The sequence below is a fragment of the Perissodus microlepis genome, chromosome 23, assembly GCF_051167445.1.
Source record: "Perissodus microlepis isolate ML-2025 ecotype Zambia chromosome 23, ASM5116744v1, whole genome shotgun sequence".
Lineage (NCBI taxonomy): Eukaryota > Metazoa > Chordata > Actinopteri > Cichliformes > Cichlidae > Perissodus > Perissodus microlepis.
Window position 1 is genome coordinate 37068966 of NC_140482.1, and position 20105 is coordinate 37089070.

A 20105-nucleotide genomic window follows, 5' to 3' on the forward strand; every position below is an offset into this window, starting at 1 on the left:
ATGATCACATAATTTATGATTATGTTTTATTTGCTTTGCAAACATTTCTTGGCTGATTGCAGGTACCAGTACATTGATGAAGACATCCCTTCACCCCACAGCACACCATAAACATTGTAGTATTTAACAATATTAAAAAAAAATACTGAGGAATAGCAACATAAATTGCAGATGAAACAAAAAAAAAAACAACATGCCCAGTTCACAAATGTGTTATAACGCAACATTATTAACATTTGCGTGTTCATTTGTGTGAGTAACAACAAAGAAATCAAATAAAAATCCCTTTCTATATTTGCTTTCCCGACTCAAATTTGTCTTAAACGTGTCATGACACTTTTAGGACAAACATTTTAGACTCTCTTTTTATGTTTCTCTAAAAACACTGTCAGAAATTCTTAGTAGCCAAAAAAGGAGAAGTGTTGCATAGTTTGATGCAACTCTGCAGAGACTCCCAATACAGGAAATAAGTTTGCATTGCATCAAAAAATCAGTTATTTCTTGCACTACATCGTACAAACAGATTTCTCGTACTTTCTCGGGTAAACACACGGATGACCAAATTAATCATAAGCCTGCAAGGCAGACGAGCGCACCGCAGTACTGCAGGGTGTAATCCTTTGTTCTTAAAAACACAAACAAATATTTATCTGGGGCAGAACGCGGATCAAACGAGCAGGAGTGAAATGTACCAAAGGGAACTGGTAATGTAAACAAGGAAATGACTCGTTACTGGTAATGCAGCACTGTGAGAAAAGGGAGGAAAACACAAACATATGTCAACATTCCTCCTGAAAACAGACGTCTTTACATCACTAATGCTTCACCACCTACTTAACTGGTAACCTCATTTCGGGTTTACCACATTTATGTAGCATTAACAAAGGACAGGAGAGGAAAATGTACGATGCTTACTGGAAACTAATAATTTCACTGATCTGATTTGTCTGCTGAATGTTACCACAAGCCCTTTCTAAAAACACATTTTCCTCTGATAAATTTTACATCACCACACACCACATCATGTTAATAAATTACTATTCAAGTCTGACTGATTTAAAGGTAAATATTTAGATAATTAACCAAGAATGATAGATTTTGCCCATTTACTAAATGCAGAAGCATTCATTAAATGGAACTAAATCAAAAGGCATCGCACAGTTTGATCACCATGATGGCGTCATGCATCACCAATTCCTTTCTTGGAATTATAATCAAAAATCCACCAAACAGGTCGTCGTCAGGTTAGTTTTAAACTTATATCGCTTTAAACACCCCCTTTAAGGGGAGGAATTCTTTTAATTGCAACCCATTAAAAGACAAATCTATAAATAAAAATGATTAAAGTATTTCAGACCAATACTAAGCTGAAATGGCTTCATTAGATCCACTGAATTAAATTTTTTTTTTTTTTAGTAGTACATGTAATGTTGGGAGGGTTTTTTTTTAAAATCTACAAGCTTGTCTCCCTGTGGACAGCCTACAGCATGCGTTAAAAAGCAATTAGACATCTCCCTGTAACCTAAATTAAGCATAGAGAAGAAACAATGTTCCACGTTACAAAAACTGGACCATCATATGACCCGGAAATCTGAATACCAGGCACACGCTGTAGTTTGTAATCAACTTCAGCTATCTCCCAACTCTACCAACACAGCCAGTCCCAGGCGAGTCTGGTCAGTAACATCAAAATGCTGGCGGTTACCTTTAGGGTTTACCAGCACTAAAAATCCCAGATTAAGAAAGTTTCTCATCACATTAGACCAAATGCTTAATCGTAACTTAAAGAACAGCAGGAATTCGCTGACTGTTGTGATCATGAAAAAAAAAAAAGAAAAAAGGAAACGCCAAAAATGAATAACAAGCAACACCAATAACGCTTTAGTACACTGCCCCAGCCACCACACCAATACTCGTGATGGAGTTTCTATCCATCTATATAAATATAAATACCTACTTGTTACATATTGATAGTACAAGAACCTCTATGAGGACACTGTTAAACCCTACTTCAGTAGGAATAGGAAAGTCATTCGTCCTTAAGTGGTTTAAAAAATGATTTTAGAATACAATAAGAGTAAAAAAAAATATTAACAGTGCTGCTTGCATGCATAACTGTGCACGTTGGTAGAACTGTCTTCGTGTACTGCGAAAACCTCGATGTCCACAGTGTTTTATTGCACAAGTCTCTGCTTTACGAATGTTATGCAGCCGCCTGGTCTCGGATGAGATGATGTAAAAGCTGTGAGTTAAAAGATTCCACTCAAATGATGTATCCAGATGTGACTATGAAATAAAAATTAAAGATCAAAGCTTTTTATCTTCACACTACAGACTAATATGTGATTATACAATGAGATCCTCAGTGGGCAGAGGAGAGAAGCCCCAAGTAGGTAAGTGCGTGCCCACGTAGCACACGATTAAAAGGCGTATGTAGCAGTTGCTTTTATCATCGCAATACACAATGAGTAGACGTGCTATACCTGACCATCGATGGGTTGTTAAACCAAGCAGGACAATCATTCAATTTCACAGTCCTCTTTAACAAGTTTACTCGATCCATCTTGTTTTATGCTATCAGTTTTAGCCAGTCATGTTGTCACATCTGTGATGATCAGCTCGGCTCCATTTCTGCATGCTTCCACCACCTTCACCGTTCCTCAGTGCCTTTGCATAAACTTGGTCAACACCTGACACGAGGACAGGCAGATTCCTTTAAAATGTGCCAATTCCTGCACCCATGTGAGGATTATAAAATGATATGTGAAAAAATATCAGCCCATGGTGCAAAGAAAAAAAAAGCGACACACACAAAAAAAATCCCCACAGGTGTTTCTTCAAAGTCAAAACTGTGGGCAGGATGCATCGGGAATCAGCCCTCATACGTAAAAGATGTAATAATCATCGACTATCTCCGTTTGGTCTCATACGATGCTCTCACTGGCCGATTTTTTCATCAGTTTATTAGAGAGCAAGGAATGCTGGGAAGAGTTCGACTCCTTGGCTTCGGGAATGAGCAGACGTACTTTCTGGTTTGTTCTCCTCCACTCAGAGTACAGCTGACAGTGGTAGCGGAATGATACCTGAAGAAAACCGAAGTGCAGCATTATACATCAACTTTTCCGAGTGAAAATGTCTGCTTTACAGTAATAATGGATGGGAATTATTTTATTTTTTTTACCAAAGTCCAAAGGACGTAGATGGTGAAGAGGGCAATGGTGAGGGCAATGAGGCCCACAGCCTGCAGCCAGCTCCTCAGCTGAAGATGATCCTGAGCGCCCCTCAGGCAAAGCCAGCCAGAAATAGCTGCTAGAGGAGTGATAAACAGGAAGCACACCATGTCACAGAACAGTGTTCTCTTCTCATTACGGGGGCCGGGATCTCGCAGCCACTGTGGGGTAAGACGTAGGAGGGAAGAAAAACAGAAAGAAGTCAGACTGTGGCAGAAACCAGGGAAAAAGAAAGAAGCTAATGAAGAGAAAAGACATTCTGCATTAACAAAGAAGCAAGCAAGCAAGCAGAGAGATGTAAAACAAGAAAAAGACGGATAAAAAGCACCATCACACTTTCATACATACACACTCATTCACAACCAGCAGCCCAACCACGATGAATAAAAAGGATGAGAAGAAGGATTGTTGCAGACAAGGCAAAGGGCATTGACCTTTGTTACCTCTGTGAGGGGCCTCGGTCGGCGCTCGATGCTGAACTCTGTGTGGCAAAGCTCACAATAGCTGGTGTTGGAGGACGACAGCCACTTCTCTAAGCAGCTCTTGTGCACTGTACCCAAAGTGCCTGTGCAGTCACATGGAGACAGGAGACCCTCGCTGCTGCCTCCTTCATGGCAAATACGGCAAATGGGACCATCACTGAGATAAAAAATATACAGAGATTTTTATAAATGGCAGGCATTGTCTGCATGAAACACAGCAAAAATGTTTACCATTCTATCCCAAAGAGAATAATGATAATATTCACTGGGTGTGTAGTGAAGAAATGTGAAAAAAAAAAAAAAACAAGCAAACTGGAAAAGTGCGCTGTCTGAAATAGTGTTAATACAAGGCATAATCACAAGTTTAGCAACTTCTTTCATTAAAAGAAAAATATATATATATTTTTCCTATCTCTGGAGAAGCTGCCATCACAACACAATCCCATTCAAAGTTTACCTGTGGAACATCTTACAGCAATAACAGTAATATTCTTAAAGTACCTTTGTGCACTCATTGGTTTGAGCACAGAGGACAGCAACCGTCCATCTATGGCTGTGACCTGGGTGACGTAGAGCGCCTGGCACCCGTCACCGCCCGCTTCCTCCACGCTCTTCCACAGGCCTGTGTTGCTGGCACAGTCACACAGAGAGCCGGGGAGGTGGCAGCACCCGCCGGTCGTCATTGTTACAGGGTCCATTCGCTGGCAGCACGGATGGACTGGAGGGTGTGAAGGGTTGGAGGTGAGGGGAGGCTGGGGGAGTGCCAGGCACAAACTTCTCCTGTTTTTCTCTAGTGGCTCTGCAGAGAAACAGACACACACAGACAATGCATTATAGTTTTTAAAAAATGTCTGTGGTGGAGAGATAGCAAGTAATTTTACTCCAACTTAATATACTAGAGAAACCCAATTTTACTCTGCAAATGCTCAAACTAAATAAATGGATCAAGGAGACAAGTTTGAGTGATGTTTTAAGTAAGTTTTTTTTGTGTGCTACAGTGTGCACTTGTCCATTAATACTTTAGTGTCCAGATTAGGCTCGTCGGAGGGAAGTTCTGGGTTTGGAAAAGGAACTTACGGAAATCAGCTACAGTCCAATGCCTGCACTATCATGATGAGTCATTTTATGTTTGCTATATTATGCTTACAGTCCATCTGTTTTTATTGACCTTCATGTTCATGACTAGCAAACAACATGGTATTACAGTTTTGCAATAACCCAACTCACCACTTCCCTCTTAATGTTTCTAGCACTGTCAGGGAAGTCGGTAACCGGGTTACTAACCAGATAACTGATCAAACAGACACTGACGTATAGCATTATATATATATATATATATATATATATATATATATATATATATATATATATATATATAAAAATGTGATAGTAGACCAGAGTTTGTTCGTCATTTGGCTCACTGCAGTACTGTGACAGAGTTACTTAAATGTCTGTAGTCTGTTTCACAAATGATTAATTTCCTTCCACGTGGGAACGGCTAAAATTATCCAGAAAAGACATTCCGTCTTTTAGAAGAAAGCTGTCAGTTTGGAGGTGGGCCAGTTTGCCCAAAAGCAGCTGCTAATCCATTATAAAACCAAGTGTGAGGTCAGTGACAGTGAGTGTGATGTGCAACAGCTGTCTTAACCCAGATAACCCTTAACAACATTTTTTCTTGCCGTCTCAAAAATGTATCCTATTCTGTACAAATGAATTAGAACAAAATAAGCAAAATTTAAATACACTGATTACAAGCAATAAAATAAGAAACAATAATTTCAAAGTAGCATGTCTGATATATATGGAACTTTAATGGGGATTTGGGGGGAATATTCACTGAAAATACTTATCAACTTACTTTTAAAGAACTACTGAGCTACTAGTCTATTGTTTATGTGGGTTAACACTGGGCTAGTGCTGATAATAAAACCTCTTTAGCACTGTACATACCCTTGGTAAACTACAGCATTTATACGCAAACCCAGTATACTCTTCCAGGTCCAACACTTGTTTTTCAAGAGGAGATTTGACATGACAGCCAGTGCAGAAATGTTTGTGTCTGTTTATGAGATTTTGCTGTTCAATCAAACAAGAATTTAGACAACATCTGGCAATGAATGCTGTTTCTAACCCTCGCAACTGAGAAAAGATGATTCAACTCAAGTCAAGCATCTCACTGTTTAAATAGAAGTTAGACAACAAAGCCTTTTTATGATTATTTATAGCTCGTTTTAGTTGAGTCACACTCTTATGCACTTTGATTTGTTAAATCCTGAATTAACAGAGCCAGATGATGAACAGCTTTGTGAACCCGAAGAGCATGTTTTCCCTATTGCTGCTTGGTATTATTGTTTATGCATACGGAGATTGGGAGGGGGTACGTCAGGGGTGATTAAGAGGTACAATCCCTGACCTAAATAAACAAAGAGGTAACCCCAAATTAAGGCAACCGCTGACTCTATTAAGCTATTGTTTTCCGAGTCTTTTAAATATCAGCTGTGTGTATGGATTCGTCAGCTGGGGAACGTCAATGCAGGGATTTTGTCAAGATCAAACAAAAATTACACGTTTGAATGAATGATTAATGATGGGTTTCTTACAATGATAAACCCTCACACATTAATATACAGTTAGCTTTCGAACTGGGGCATTTTCCTTCACTGTGGCTCTGTTACAGGAACTAACCGCTGCAGACAGATGTGGGAATTTGAACCAGACTATTGTCTGGATCAGAGTTGAATTATGATACTGTACAACTGCGCGGCAACTCAAATTAGCTGTGTGTATCTCTGCTGTTCTTTACACACGAATAACAACTATCCAACTTCGTCACAGTGAAAATGTCGTTATAAAGAAGCATTTTCTAATCAGTTTCACTTTCACGGCAGCTGTGTTGTTTGCTAGCTGTCAGCGAAGTGCTAGCCGTCCGCTTGGTGGAAAAAAGCAACAAATAAAAGCTAACAGCTACTCACCCGTGACTTCTTCTTCTTCTCTTTCTTCTTGGTGATGTTTTAGTCCTGTTGTCCGAAAAAGCTCGCATTTCCTTCTCTATTCATGTTTAATAACTATATATGAGTGAACAGCACAGGCGGCTAACGATGAAGGCTGCTCAGTGTAGGGCTACACCAGCTAGCAGTTCTCAACTGATAACAGTCAGGCCAGGCTTCCGCTTTCCCTGGGCTTTAAATACTACCCAGAGGGTCATCATCATCATCATCAGCTGCCTGCGTCTGCGGCGAAGAAACAGGGCGTCTCAGAGCACAAACAAATCCCGAAGACGGCTATAAATGTGGCCGCAAACAGCAGCGTGCCAAAGGGAGGGGCCCCAACAGGAAACATGACAGGCTCAATGAGACCGGAACACTTCACAATTCAACACAATTCAAAACCATTAACTCACACTGTTTAACACATCTGCATTTTTAAATCAGTTTTTATTTCACTTTAAGTTTTGTTTCGCTTCAGTCAGTGACATAGTGGCTTTCCTCTGTTTAGTTTATAACAGTTTAAACGGCCTCATTTATGTTTGAACTTCAGCTGTGAGCAGAATGTGAAGAAACATCCACCGTGACTTCTCTCTCTCTAAACATCTATGTACTGTGTTGAAGAGATCTGTACTAAAGTTGGGCCTGGCTGTACTTCAGTGTAATACCAGTTTGTACCACGAGATGGTGCAGTGAGAAAATGTAACCTTAAACATGCAAATAATTAAATCACATCATTTATGATACTGTGTAAAAATCTCGATTTGCCCTTCATTTCTTTATGTTTGCTTCCATAAAGTCAAACTGAAAACTGTTAAAGTGATCTCGAGCAACTCATTTTTCCTTTTTTCTGCCTTGCACCTATTTTCAGAGGAGTGTTTTTTGCTAGGTGAACTGCTTACAACTGACCTATGTAACATTCACGCATAAAAAAATGCTTTAAACTCAAGGGATGAACCAGTGTCATGTCTATACGTAACATGACAACTTAGCAAAGAAATAATTTTAAGTTTATGTTGAGACACGTTGTTACTAAGAGCCTATTTAAAGCTCTTAGTAACAACTAAGATTCTATTTTAATCTACAAAAAGTCCCAAAGATACCAAATTGACAGATAAAAAAAAATAGTTTTTATGCACCAAGAAGGTGATCCTCAAAGCTCTATTAGCCAAAAAATTAGCACATCTCAGTACTGTACGTACTGAACCTTGAACTTTTTGAGGAAACTGGACAAGTGGAGAACAGAAAAATGTCACAAAGGTAATGGATGTATACACTTAGAAAAACAGTGTCAGATTTTGATAGACTGTGGCCTGTAGAACTATGTCTGAAGACTACTTAAAGAAACTACAAGAAAGCTTGCCTCAGAGCTCACACTGTGTTGAAGAACGAAGGTGGCCAATTAATGACTCTGAAGCTCATTGGAAGTTTTCTTTCTTTAGCCTAATATTTTCATTTAAAATATATTTTTCCCAGCCAAAATTACATACACCCCACCAAATTGCATAGTGATTCAACACATATTGTGGTCTATAATAGCCACAACTATTAATAGACTATGGTTACATATGTTAGTTTAAAGACAAAGTCATTAACCCAAGCAGGAGTAGAACAAATTCATGATCATAGTATCTGTTTGAATCAATGACTGTATAATAGAGGTGCAACGGCCAAGTGAGTCACCTCATTTAAACAGAGCAGCTTTTCAGCTACTGAGGAAAAACCTGAAACCTTCTTTTACACCAGTAACACCCTCAGATGCACCTGAAAACCCTAGGTGCTTTTCAAAAAGTTGACCTATGTACTTGAGGTCAAGGTCATTGAGATTCCAATTTATCCGAGATTTTTATCAGATGTACTCATAGGATGAATTTGAAAACCTTATGTCATCTCGCTCTTGAGTTATAATGCTCACAAACCTTGTCGTCAACACCACCTGCTTTCTCATAGTAGTGTACTCTCAGAATTGGCACTTCTTGTTTTAAATGTGCTTTGTAGACAGAAAGGCCTGCCCTGAAATGTTACATGTAGTAAACTATCCTAATTTTATCGCTTTAACCTTATTTATACATTTCTAATAATTTTGAATACAACCTAAAAAGTAGGTTTGTATCCCAAATGCCTAAGAAACCCATCTGTCAATTATTAAAACAACCCAGCTTAAGGTATGAGTAAACTAACTGAGTAAGGGATGCCAAAATAACTGTCTGCTGTATGGTCATATGGACAGGTTTTAGTTATGATTCAGTATTTTCTGGTGTAATGCAAAAGTAGGAAAAAAGATATCTGCTCAGATTAAATTCACATTTAAATGTATGAGATGCTTTCTTATGAACACCTAAATGCATGACAGCACCTCAACCAGATGGGTGGAAATATTTTTTTCTACCCAAGTATGAAAACAAAATTTGCATTTCTGATTTTCACTTCCATTTTTTTTCAAGTAAAACCCATTAATGTTGCTGAAGTGAAAGCAGTATGTGGGGAGTATTTATTTATTGGTTTTCCACGGATAATGTTCTGAGTTTACAAACTTTTATCAATTCCTGTTCAACAGTTAGGATTAATGACAGCAATGGCTTATTCGGTACAGAAATGTTACAATTTCAACTTCATTTTTCCTTTTCTGTCAGCATTGTTTTCCTTACAGGTAGCAAAATGCTACCTGATGAAAATTTTATGCCATTTTGAAATATAAGGTTCCACTGAAATAACTGGACTCTAGTGCAAAAAACCCCAATCTAATTCTAAAATTAAAGTTTGACATCATGCACCACAACTTATAACAATGCATCTCCTGTGGACCGTTACACATTTGTTGCAAATAACCTGGACATTTTAGCAATCACCTGCAATCGTAACATCCTTGAACACGGTGAAATGAGCTTCCCCAAAACTGATTCTGATTGTTTCCTTTGGTATGTTTGTGTACAAAACTAAAATTCACTCACACACACACAAAAAAATGTGTCATGTGTTTCATGCTTGCCTATAATGAGTCAGTCATTCATAGCCAGTCTGGTCCCAAGCTCATGCTAATTTCATGCCAGAGTGGGCACACAGTGCAAAAGAGGAAAATTAAAATTAAAGAGGCAACCAGAAACTCTTGACAGACCACACATCAGCACTCCAAACGAACCTTCCTCTCATCTCCTCTTCTGCACCCACATTGCAAGACAGGCAGAATCAGGTCAACCCGACATGAAAATGAGACTCCACTATAGCAGATTAGGCTGAGAAAAGGAACCGAGTAAAAACACCTCTGAGCACTCATAAACAGGCCTACCGATCCCTCACCACTCCTTCAGCAGGAGTGGGTCAATAGGATCATCATCTAGCGAATTAAAAAGAGATTGTAGTTAACAGCTTAACAATTGTCTTTCTTCTCAGTTTTCGTATTTTAGACAAGTTGTTTTGACACGGGACTCAGACGAACAAAGAAGAAAACAGCATAAAGGAATGTCAAATCTAAGAGTCTCTGTGTCAAACACTTCTGAACCCATGAGGGTAAGATGACAGCATCTGACAGTAGAAGGGAAAAGAGAAAACTCTGACACAAAGTCAACCAGAAAAAGAAAAAAGGAGGGTCACAGGCTTTGGCAGCAGGGGAGTTTGTTGCCCCTCTGCCCATCCATGGTTGGGGGGACACTTATGTCCACTACATTGTTGCCTGGAGAATCTTCGTGTGCAGATCTGTCTGATATTTGCTTCTGAGATACGATACGGTAGATTTCTAGGAAAGAAAACAATGGCATAAGAGGAGGTCTAACAGTAGAGTACCTGGATGATTATTGAGTTGAGTTCACACTTTTTATTTTTTACCTGTGAGAATGCTCTTGAATGCTTCTTCTACGTTAGTGGAGTCCAAGGCTGAAGTTTCAATAAATGAAAGAGTGTTCTTTTCTAAGGTTAAAAAAAAGAAAGAAAAGGGATTTTTATTTTACAGCAATTGAACTGAATGTTAAGGAGCTACTTTGACTGCTCCAAAGCAAAACAAAGAACACTCAAAAATCCACCTGCAAATGCTCGGGCCTCATCAGTGGGCACGGCCCTGAGATGTCGAAGGTCGCTCTTGTTTCCAACCAGCATGATGACGATGTTGTTGTCAGCGTGGTCCCTCAGCTCCTTCAACCAGCGGTCCACATTCTCGTACGTCAGGTGCTTCGCAATATCATAAACTAGGAGAGCCCCGACTGCGCCCCGATAATACCTGATGAAGATAGAGGCCATAAAGCCATCATTATCAACTAACTTTTTAACATTAACATGGTTTAATATTAGTTTAAACCATAAATAGAAATTACAAGCCAAATGTATTTTCTTTTACACTTGTTTTGGTTATAATTGGTGACTAATAACAGTTTCATATAAAGACACTAAGGTTCACAATCATTTCCATCCCCACAGAAATAAGGAGGACACACAAACAATACAAAGAAAACAGAACAGGACCCAATGATCCAATGGAGCAATGGCTTGCTGCTTTTGCTGAAAACAATAGTGCCACCAATCTGACACCACAAGACTCCAGCATCTCCAGCAGGATTTCTTGTATTGCATTTTATACCTTGTATTATTTTCACAACTTTTTATACATATAAATGCAACGGGTGTATTAAAAAAATAATTTATTTTTTGCTTTGTCAGTATCGTTTATGTACATATGTACGTACGTATATATATATATATATATATATATATATATATATATATATATATATATATATATATATATATATATATATATATATATATATATATTTTTTTTTTTTTTTTTTTTCTGTATTTATATTTTTGGAGCTTTTATTTTGTTTGTGTGACCTTTGACTTCCCACAAAGTCATTTCGCTATTCTCCTCAGTCACCCAGAGGCCCTGCTGAGGAGAGGTGAGTGTACGCTAGTGTTCCCGGTTACAGAGCGATTAAACACAGTTAAAGTAAACAAAAGTGATTCAAGGATTACTTGTTCCCTTTATGCATTTTTGTCTCACGGTTTTGTTGGATGTTTTAGTGTTAACTGTTGTTTCCCTGTCGAGTACAGCACTTTATTGTAACATGCTAATTTGCCGATCCCAGGTTAGGGCACAGGAGCATACAGGTGATTTCTCATGTGGTCCGCTATTCTTCTCTCTCCCTTAAAACTGTGCATGCAGAAGCCCAGTTAAATTTGCTGTACTGAGCTGTTTTTATTTTGAACAGTTTTGAGAGAATAAACCCGCCCCAGCTGGCAAAGCGAGAGTTGACTCCTCTCATCATTCACACAACACAACGTAGAGAACAAGGCAATCAGAGTTTCAGGCCAGACCGGCTACATAAACAGCTGTTACAAAATGGTTCCTCGTGGGTGATTAATTCCTCCTGATAACAAAAGGAATTTGGACAATTAATTTATTTAAAACTGGTACCAGGTCTAGTACCCTAAGGGGTTCAAACACGTACTACTCAGCCACAATTATTAGCAAAGACACATCTCATTATACAAGTCTAAGCGCGTGAACATTACCCTATAAATAACCATTACTAACGTAACACCTTAAGTAATGCATACGACAAAACAAACTCACGCTGAGGTGATGGCTCTGTAGCGCTCCTGCCCAGCTGTGTCCCAGATTTGAGCTTTTATCGTCTTGCCGTCCACCTGAATGCTGCGGGTTGCAAACTCCACCCCGATGGTGCTCTTGCTCTCCAAGTTGAACTCATTTCTTGTGAAACGGGACAGCAGATTACTCTTCCCCACTCCAGAGTCTCCAATTAGTACAACTAGAATCAAAATACACACCATACACATGAAAAAACAAAGCAAACAGTAGACCTGCTGTGTCAGCGGTCTACCATGGCTCACTTAAGGCTGCAGCATTCCCACCCCTGTGATGGTGCACAGCCAGCCCAGAGAAATATTTTTTTTTATTTAAGCCAGTCAAACTCGCCACAGCAGATTGCCTGCCCCCATCTCACCATATCCCTAACATCCTCCTCTGTCACACCAACCCTCTGCAACCTCCTCTGAGGTTTTTCTCTTTTTTTTCCTCGCTGGCAGCTCCATACTCAACATCCACTATTTCTTCTCTGCACATCCAAATAATCTCAGACTTGTCAAGCTTTCTATCTAAATCCCTCTGATGTCCTCATTTCCAATCTTGATCATTATGGTCTCACCCAATGAAAATTTTAGCATCTTCAGCTTTGCCTCCTCCAGCTCGACCTACTGTCTGCTTCTCATTATCACCATTTCCAAGCCATACATCACAGTAGGTCTCACTACCATCTTGTAAAGCTTTGTTTTCACTCTTGCTGCTGTCTTTCTGTCACAAATCACACCTGACACTGGTCTCCATCCACTCTACCCTGACTTGACCCCAGGTATTAAAACTTCTCTACCTTTACTACCTCAGCTATTTGCTTGCTTACCTATTCACCTTTCTCCCTCTCATTCACAGAGGTATTCTGTCTTGCTTCTACTGACTTTCATTACCCTTCTCTCTTAGTTCATACAGTCACCTATCCAGGCTCTCTTCCAGCTGCCACGTACGCTTACTACAGATCACAGTATCGTCTGCAAACATGACAGTTCACAGAGACTCCTCCCTGGCCTTATCTGTCAGTCTGTCCATCACTACTGCAAACAAGAAGAGGCTCAGGTGGATCAGACGATCCGATCCCACCGTGAACCCAGTGTCACCACTGGCTCACTGCCCTCATACATGTCCTGCACCAGCCTCACATACTTCCCTGCTACCTCTGACTTCCTCATAGAGTACCACAGTTCCTCTGTATCGTTTGTTTTCTCTAGATCCACAGAGACACAGTGAAGCACTCTCTGACCTTCTCTACACTTTTCAAAGGAGGCATCACATCTGTAGTGCCATACCGCTGCTAACTTATCATCAGCTTTGTTCTTATCCTAGTTTCCACAACTGCTTCCCCTTTTCTTAATGATGTGGCTCATCAGCTTTAATATTTTTAACACTTAAAAAAAATCATTTTTTTCAACACTGACATTTTCAAACTGACTTTACGCTAGAATTTCACTTTGGTTCATGCACACCACCTTCACTAATATAAGACATATTTTGTCTAATGTTAACGTGACAAACAAATCTGATGATGTCAGAGAGAATAAAATGACATTAATTATTCCTGTTAGGCATACTCAAGGTCGTTATCACCAAGTTGTCCAGCTAATTGGTTTACGTTTGATTTACAGATCAAATATAATCAGAACATGGGTTCGTTTCAGTTAACTTCAAAGTAGGAACGTCGTTGTGATGTTAGCGGCTAGCTACTTAAACACACTTTAAGCAGCCTGACAGCTGCCGTGTCTAAACTTACTCACTGGGATAAGGTGTATCCTAAAGCTAGGGAATGCACATTTGTTCACTGAATTTCCAAACTCTACCTGCAGCAGCGTCAGTTTTTTCAGCAGGTATCGTTTCATCGTTTGCTACTTTGCTACCAGTGGAGCTAACTTTAGCATTACTGACTTCCTCAGTTGCTCCTGTTGTTACCGAGAGCCATATTAAAGACGACCGAGACGCTGACATTCATCCCCCTTCAGAGATAAACTTACCTTTGAACAGGTAGTCGTATTCATCGTCTCGGGCTCCCATTTTAGAAGACTTATTTTTTTAAACTTTAACACAAACAACAACAATAACAACAACAAGCTTCTCCACCAGCAGGTAACAACCAGCAGGCACCGCCTTCTAGGAAGAGGAAAGGCACGTGAGTTTAGCAACTTCCAGTTAGGCCAATTGAAAAGTTAATCTCATTGACTGACAGACAAATCCACCAATCACATGAGTTCTTTGAAGATGCTGGCCAATCATCGTGTACCTTGAAAAACACGACTACCATCGCAGCCTTTGTTCTCCTAATTTGGATGCTCGGAGCCTTCAGAGCCCCCCTCTCCACCCCCTATACACACACACACACACACACACACACACGCACGAGAGAGGTATTTTTTTCTTGTTTTGAAGTAAAAAGTATTGCACAATATACACCAAGACGGAAAGACTATACTACACTGTGCTAGAAAAGCAGGATATACCATCTATTATTGTTATACCATGTTCATATTCTATCTATCTTTATCTTTTATCTTTTTCATTTACGTCATTATAGTTGTAGGTAACTATAATACCCTGGTCAGAAATGGTTTAATTGTACCCGAGAGGATGTGCCTAGGCCAACACAGGCAGCTGGTGATGCAAATATTCTTGTTCTTACAATTAGAGAAAAAGCTAGATTTGAGATTACACTCAGGTGTGCCTGTATGTCTGTGGTCATTGCCTGTGGCAGAGATAATGTTCTACTGATACATTATATTTAAAGGGCTGGGCTAAAGAGGTTAAAGGGATTATCTCGAATGAGATCATGTGGCTTTCCTAGCTTTCTGCTTTTGCATGTGCAAATTTACAGCCTCTCCTGCAGTCCTACAGCCATTCTCATGACCTTAGGAAAACAATCTCAATGATGTTAAAGCTTAGTCTGTCCATTGTGATCCAGAGCAAAATATCAGCTTCTTAGATTTACTTTAGTTATTTAAAACATATTTTGGTTGTTTCTTCTGATAAATCTTTGAAGTGGCACCACCAAGTGGCCATATTTATAGCACTCTACAAAAACAACAACCCCTGTCATGCTTACAGAATTAATAATGTGAGACTTCCATTCAGCTTTTAGAACTGAAGAGGCCATTCGGATGAGAGGTGAAATGCCTTTAAGTTGTAAAAAAAATCTGACATAGACAATACTCTAGATGCTGGACGGGTCACATTTCAGGTTTCCCTATATGTTTTGTAGCCTCATGCAGGAGTTCTCAAACACTTTGTCCACTGACCAGAACCAAGCTACTAAAGGATTTGCATGGTCGGGTGAATGACTTTTTACAATGTAAATATTGCAAAGGAAACATTGTGCTGCTAACAACTGTTTTATCTGAGCCAGAGGTCTGAGTCATTGTTCGGTTTACCGCCTTGTTACTGACAAAGACATTACCCATAGTCTTTTTACTACCAAGCAGAAATATGGTGTTAAAGCCAAGGAGTCATGCCAGTGCATTTCTTTGAATCATCACTGTTTCCAGTCGTAAAGCTGAGACGTGTTTTTCTTAAGAGAGGCTGTTCATCATCAGTTTATATAAATGGACTGTTCACAGGATATTGTTTTCAGTGACAAGTTTGGCATGTTTTTTTAAATAGGTTAAGATAAAAGTTACGTGGAGATCAAACTGGGCAGCATGTGACCCATAAATTAAAATGTTTTTGACTCCTTAAGTCTGAAGTACTTTATTACTTACTAATGATTTGTGGAGTCAGACACAGAGGTTTATGTGGTAAGTTTCTCCAGTGGCCATGTTCAAAGTTTCGTTTCCATGTCACATGATTATTTTGCCAGGACTGTCAGAGAAGCTAATGCAGGGCATGTTGAGGTGCACTGTAGGAATGACAGATGGGTTCCACGTGGGGGTGGGATTACTTCAGGGATCAGCTCTGAGGCCCCTCTTGTTTGTGGTGGCAATGGACAAGTTGACAGACGAGGTCAGGCAAGAGTTTCTGTGGACGATGATGTTCGTAGATGACAGTGACAATAGAGAGGTGGAAGAGATTCAGGAAAGGTGGATGTTTGCCCTAAAGAGGAATGGAAGGCAGTAGAAGCAAGACAGAATAAATGTAAATAAGGGAGATGGGTGTAACAGTGAAGATGCAAGGAGTAGAGGTAGTGTAGATAGTTGAGTTTAAATACCTGGGGTTAATAATCCAAAGCAGAGAAGTGAAAAAAAGGGTGCAGGCAGGGTGGAGATGAGTGTCAGGATTTATTTGTGACAGAAGGATAGCAGTTAGAGTGAAAGAGAAGGTTTACAAGATGGTAGACAGAGGTGGTGACACTGACAAAAGACAGGAGGCCGTGTTGGAGATGGTAAAAATGTCCTGATTTTATTGGGAGGGACCAGGATGGACAGGATTAGAAGTTAGACCAGAGGGACAACTCAGGTTGAGGTGTTTGGAGACAAAGTTAGAGAGACGAGGCTGAGATGGTTCGGACGTGTGCAATAGTGGATATATTGGATGAAGGATGTTGAATATGGAGCTGACCGGCAGGAGGAAAAGAGGAAGACCTCAGAGAAGCTTCACGGATGAAGGAGGACATGTAGAGGGTTGGTGTTACAGAGGTGGATGCTATGGTTATGGTGACATGGAGGCAGATGATCCAATGTAGTCAAACAGAGCCGCCAAAAGAAGAAAAACCACCCAACAAAGAACCAACTAAAACACATCATCTCCATGGACAACAATTCATAGAACTGCTTTATTTCGTATTCATTCTGATTGAGTCCAAACACACGCACACACAGTCATCTATTTATCCTCATGTATAAATAGATGAATTTACACAGATATACATAAATACACATTTCTGATATGCATATTCATTTTGATATCATGCTATGTCTCTGTAAAGGACTCTCCCTATTGGATGAGGGCACACAGGGATTTGAAAACACACACAACACAGCTGAACAGTTGGAAGAATCCCTATTGATCTGCATGTACATTAAACCCCACAAATCTTTCGGTTTTGGATATCATACAAAGACACAGCCGTGGTTTGCAAACCATAAATATACAGCAGCTGCATCTCAATAAACACACTGAAGAATATGGTACAGTAAAATCATGTAGATTGCAATCATTTCTTGCCCAGCAGCAAAAATGAAACCAAATAAAAATAATATTTTCCCGATTCAAATGGAAAATATATTTGTATATCTTTATATATGTATTTATAGTTTTATGTACACATTCTCAGGAGCACAACTATGAGAAAGAAAAATAAATATTACAGCACAAGTGGAAAAAAATATAAACAACAGACCTATATGTAAAATTTCCTAATAAGGCAATTAACGTAAAAGCTAAACTGTACAAAATATTGCTGCTATGGTCTTCATCTGATGAACAACAGCAAACTGATTACAACTGGCCACTGCACGTCATGAGAACAAACCGATTCTTATTTTACAACACCTGACATTGATGTAACCTCCCTTACACACAAACACACGTAAAAAGGTACCAACGAACCGAAGAAACTGCCTGTAGTTAGTTTAAAAAAAACCCAAAAACCTCCAAATCTTTAAGTCTTTAAGATGTCAGCCACAGAGAGACTACAGTAAACACTAAATGTACAATGACTGTGATTGATGTCACAGACACATGTGCACACACACACACAAACACACAATCCTAAAATAAATACTGTCCAAATATCAGCATGTGTGAGCAGAGACTCTTATCTAAGAACTCGAAAATATGACTTCTGGATAATGTGACGAGTGTTTATTTGGCCTCTACCACTAGTTCGTCTTCAGGTCCTTTTAATGAGTGCAAACGACATTCAACCCATTCACAAACTGCTGTGTCTCACCAAGCCAACACGCACTGCGTTCACTGGAATATACAGGTAACAGCTACGATATCGACCGCAAACACTACAACTGGTGCTCTACATCTACAAACATTGGAAAGTTTCCCCAATTTCTTGACGTGAGGAGGTGATGTAGAAAAAGTAACTGATATGCTGATTCTACTGTTACAAATGATCCCTGTGCGTCGGTCCGAAAGCAGGGCAACACTGGAAGACATTGTGTAGACGTGAAAATTACTCTAATGACAATGTCTGCTGCCTTAGTGTTGTAATTGACGCCTTCTATTTTGAAGGCAAGAGTCATCACCCTCAGCTATTGGAACAACATGTGGTGTAGTGGAAAACAACACTGAATTAGACAACGCGTGAAAAAGAGAACAAAATACCACAAAATACCGCAGTGAAGAAAATGAGCAAAACAAAAACTAAAAGTCTTTGGATGCAAATAGATAAAAAAAAAAAAAATGAGTGAAAAGTACCAGTCGTGAATATTACAATCAAATACAAACAGACAAATAAATAAAAGTTCACAGTAGCAAAAACAGCTGAAGAAAAGTTTAGAAATGAAAATATAACAACAGGACTTAAGTTTTAATAATGCTGTAGATGAATATGTTTTTGCTTTTTTTAAAGTTAAACTGCATATTTTCACTACTTTAAAGGATGACAGAGATATCTGGATGTTCTGCTTTGATTGGCTTAAAGTGGTTTTCACTGTAACTCCTGTCCTGCGAGCCCTCCAACATCACGGGATACAGAAGAGTAATCCACTGACTCAGGGGAAAAAAAGAAGAAAAAGCTCTATTTATCCAAGTTATGTTAGGCTATGGTGGCTGCCTAGTAAGATGTACTTTGCACACTTGGTTTTGCAAAAATCTTTTAGCATCAAACTGTTCTGAATTTTGTGATTATGACCTCTGGTAAGATTATCATGGAAAAGCAGACACAGCTAATTAACTTCAACAGCAGTGGCATAGTGGAAATGGGCACCATACTGGCAGCAATTACTACCACTGAGCTGGAGATTTCCTTCAAACTGGTTGGAAACACAGCAGCCAGTGCAGTCACAGGATGACTGATATGTTCCAGTCTAAGGTAATTGCACTGGAGATAATTTTAAGATTAACGAGTTTAATTTCATTTTTCTTCAAATTAGGTTTCCTTACTAGGAGAAACTACTTTATATGCTCCTAGTTCTGGATGTGCCATTCATTTTCTTTATTGAGAACCGAAGGCAGTAGTAGCATTAATATAGCTTCATTAAAGCCTCGCTACAAAAGATGAACAGTTGCTTAAAAATGGAAAACTTTAATACTTTAAAACTTACAGGTACATTTCTATAAGGACCATCCACTCAATTTAGCATTTTTTTAACCCGTATTTGTGTCATGGATCAATGTTTTAATGAGCTTCTTGTGGTTTTGTTTGATCACAGAACCCAGGAGATGACTGCTGGCTAGTATGTGTGACTTGTAGAGAAATCCGCTTTGCAACATAAAGGATATCACGAATAAAAATGACTTTCAGAGATTCGTCGGGAAAGAGTCGGTTGGAGGGCTGTGTTAGTGTGAAACAGAACAAAAAGTAGGTTATCGTGGTCTTTTGGGTATGTCACACATACAAGACTACATACAGCCTTATGCGCACTATGTCACATATACAATTATTTATTAAACTGATGTAATAAATTTCATTTGTCAAAGGGTGAAAGGCAGGGATGGTTGCAAACCAGTGATATCATCACTGTCAGGGTTTTTTCTCCCTCTGGTACTCTGGTACAGTCACTTTTTCCTCTCAGTGTGTTTCTGTATGCATGTTTTTAAATCCTGGTTCAGACAGAGATCGCGCTGCTGCCACTGAGGTCTGGACTTCAGACTGATGAGTCCTCTCCGCTGAGACGTTCACTCCTGTCTGCCAGAAAACAGGATTTACTGTGGGAGACAGACAGACTGAGTTAATGCATTCAGAAGAGTGAAAATG

General features: G+C 39.3%; 3 protein-coding genes across 5 annotated transcripts in view; all 3 read right to left on the bottom strand.

Annotated features, from left to right (window-relative positions):
- Positions 1-9: 9 nt before the first annotated feature.
- On the bottom strand, positions 10-9053 carry marchf2 (membrane-associated ring finger (C3HC4) 2). 2 transcript variants are annotated; one of them, XM_084921510.1, is made up of 5 exons: positions 6685-9053; positions 4214-4511; positions 3674-3869; positions 3182-3391; positions 10-3083 (listed from the first exon to the last, which is right to left on the bottom strand). In XM_084921510.1, exons 2-5 carry the CDS (start codon positions 4408-4410, stop codon positions 2925-2927), a joined length of 762 nt encoding a protein of 253 aa, XP_084777636.1. In that variant the 5' UTR covers positions 4411-4511; positions 6685-9053; the 3' UTR covers positions 10-2924. The 2 variants fall into 2 exon arrangements, with proteins under 2 accessions (XP_084777636.1, XP_084777635.1); XM_084921509.1 differs by having other exon boundaries at positions 3665-3869.
- A 111-nt stretch (positions 9054-9164) lies between these two features.
- On the bottom strand, positions 9165-14419 carry LOC146362054 (ras-related protein Rab-11B-like). The gene is made up of 5 exons (XM_084921512.1): positions 14263-14419; positions 12260-12455; positions 10713-10906; positions 10519-10599; positions 9165-10429 (listed from the first exon to the last, which is right to left on the bottom strand). The coding sequence occupies exons 1-5, from the start codon at positions 14300-14302 to the stop codon at positions 10284-10286; spliced, it is 657 nt and encodes a 218-aa protein (XP_084777638.1). The 5' UTR covers positions 14303-14419; the 3' UTR covers positions 9165-10283.
- A 2559-nt stretch (positions 14420-16978) lies between these two features.
- Positions 16979-20105, bottom strand: part of pip5k1ca (phosphatidylinositol-4-phosphate 5-kinase, type I, gamma a) — a 55243-nt gene continuing 52116 nt past the window's right edge. For both annotated transcript variants that reach the window (XM_084921506.1, XM_084921508.1), the window contains one exon: positions 16979-20056. In XM_084921506.1, the coding sequence (XP_084777632.1) occupies positions 20054-20056 (3 nt within the window). In that variant the 3' untranslated portion in view covers positions 16979-20053. The remainder of the gene's footprint in view (positions 20057-20105) is intronic.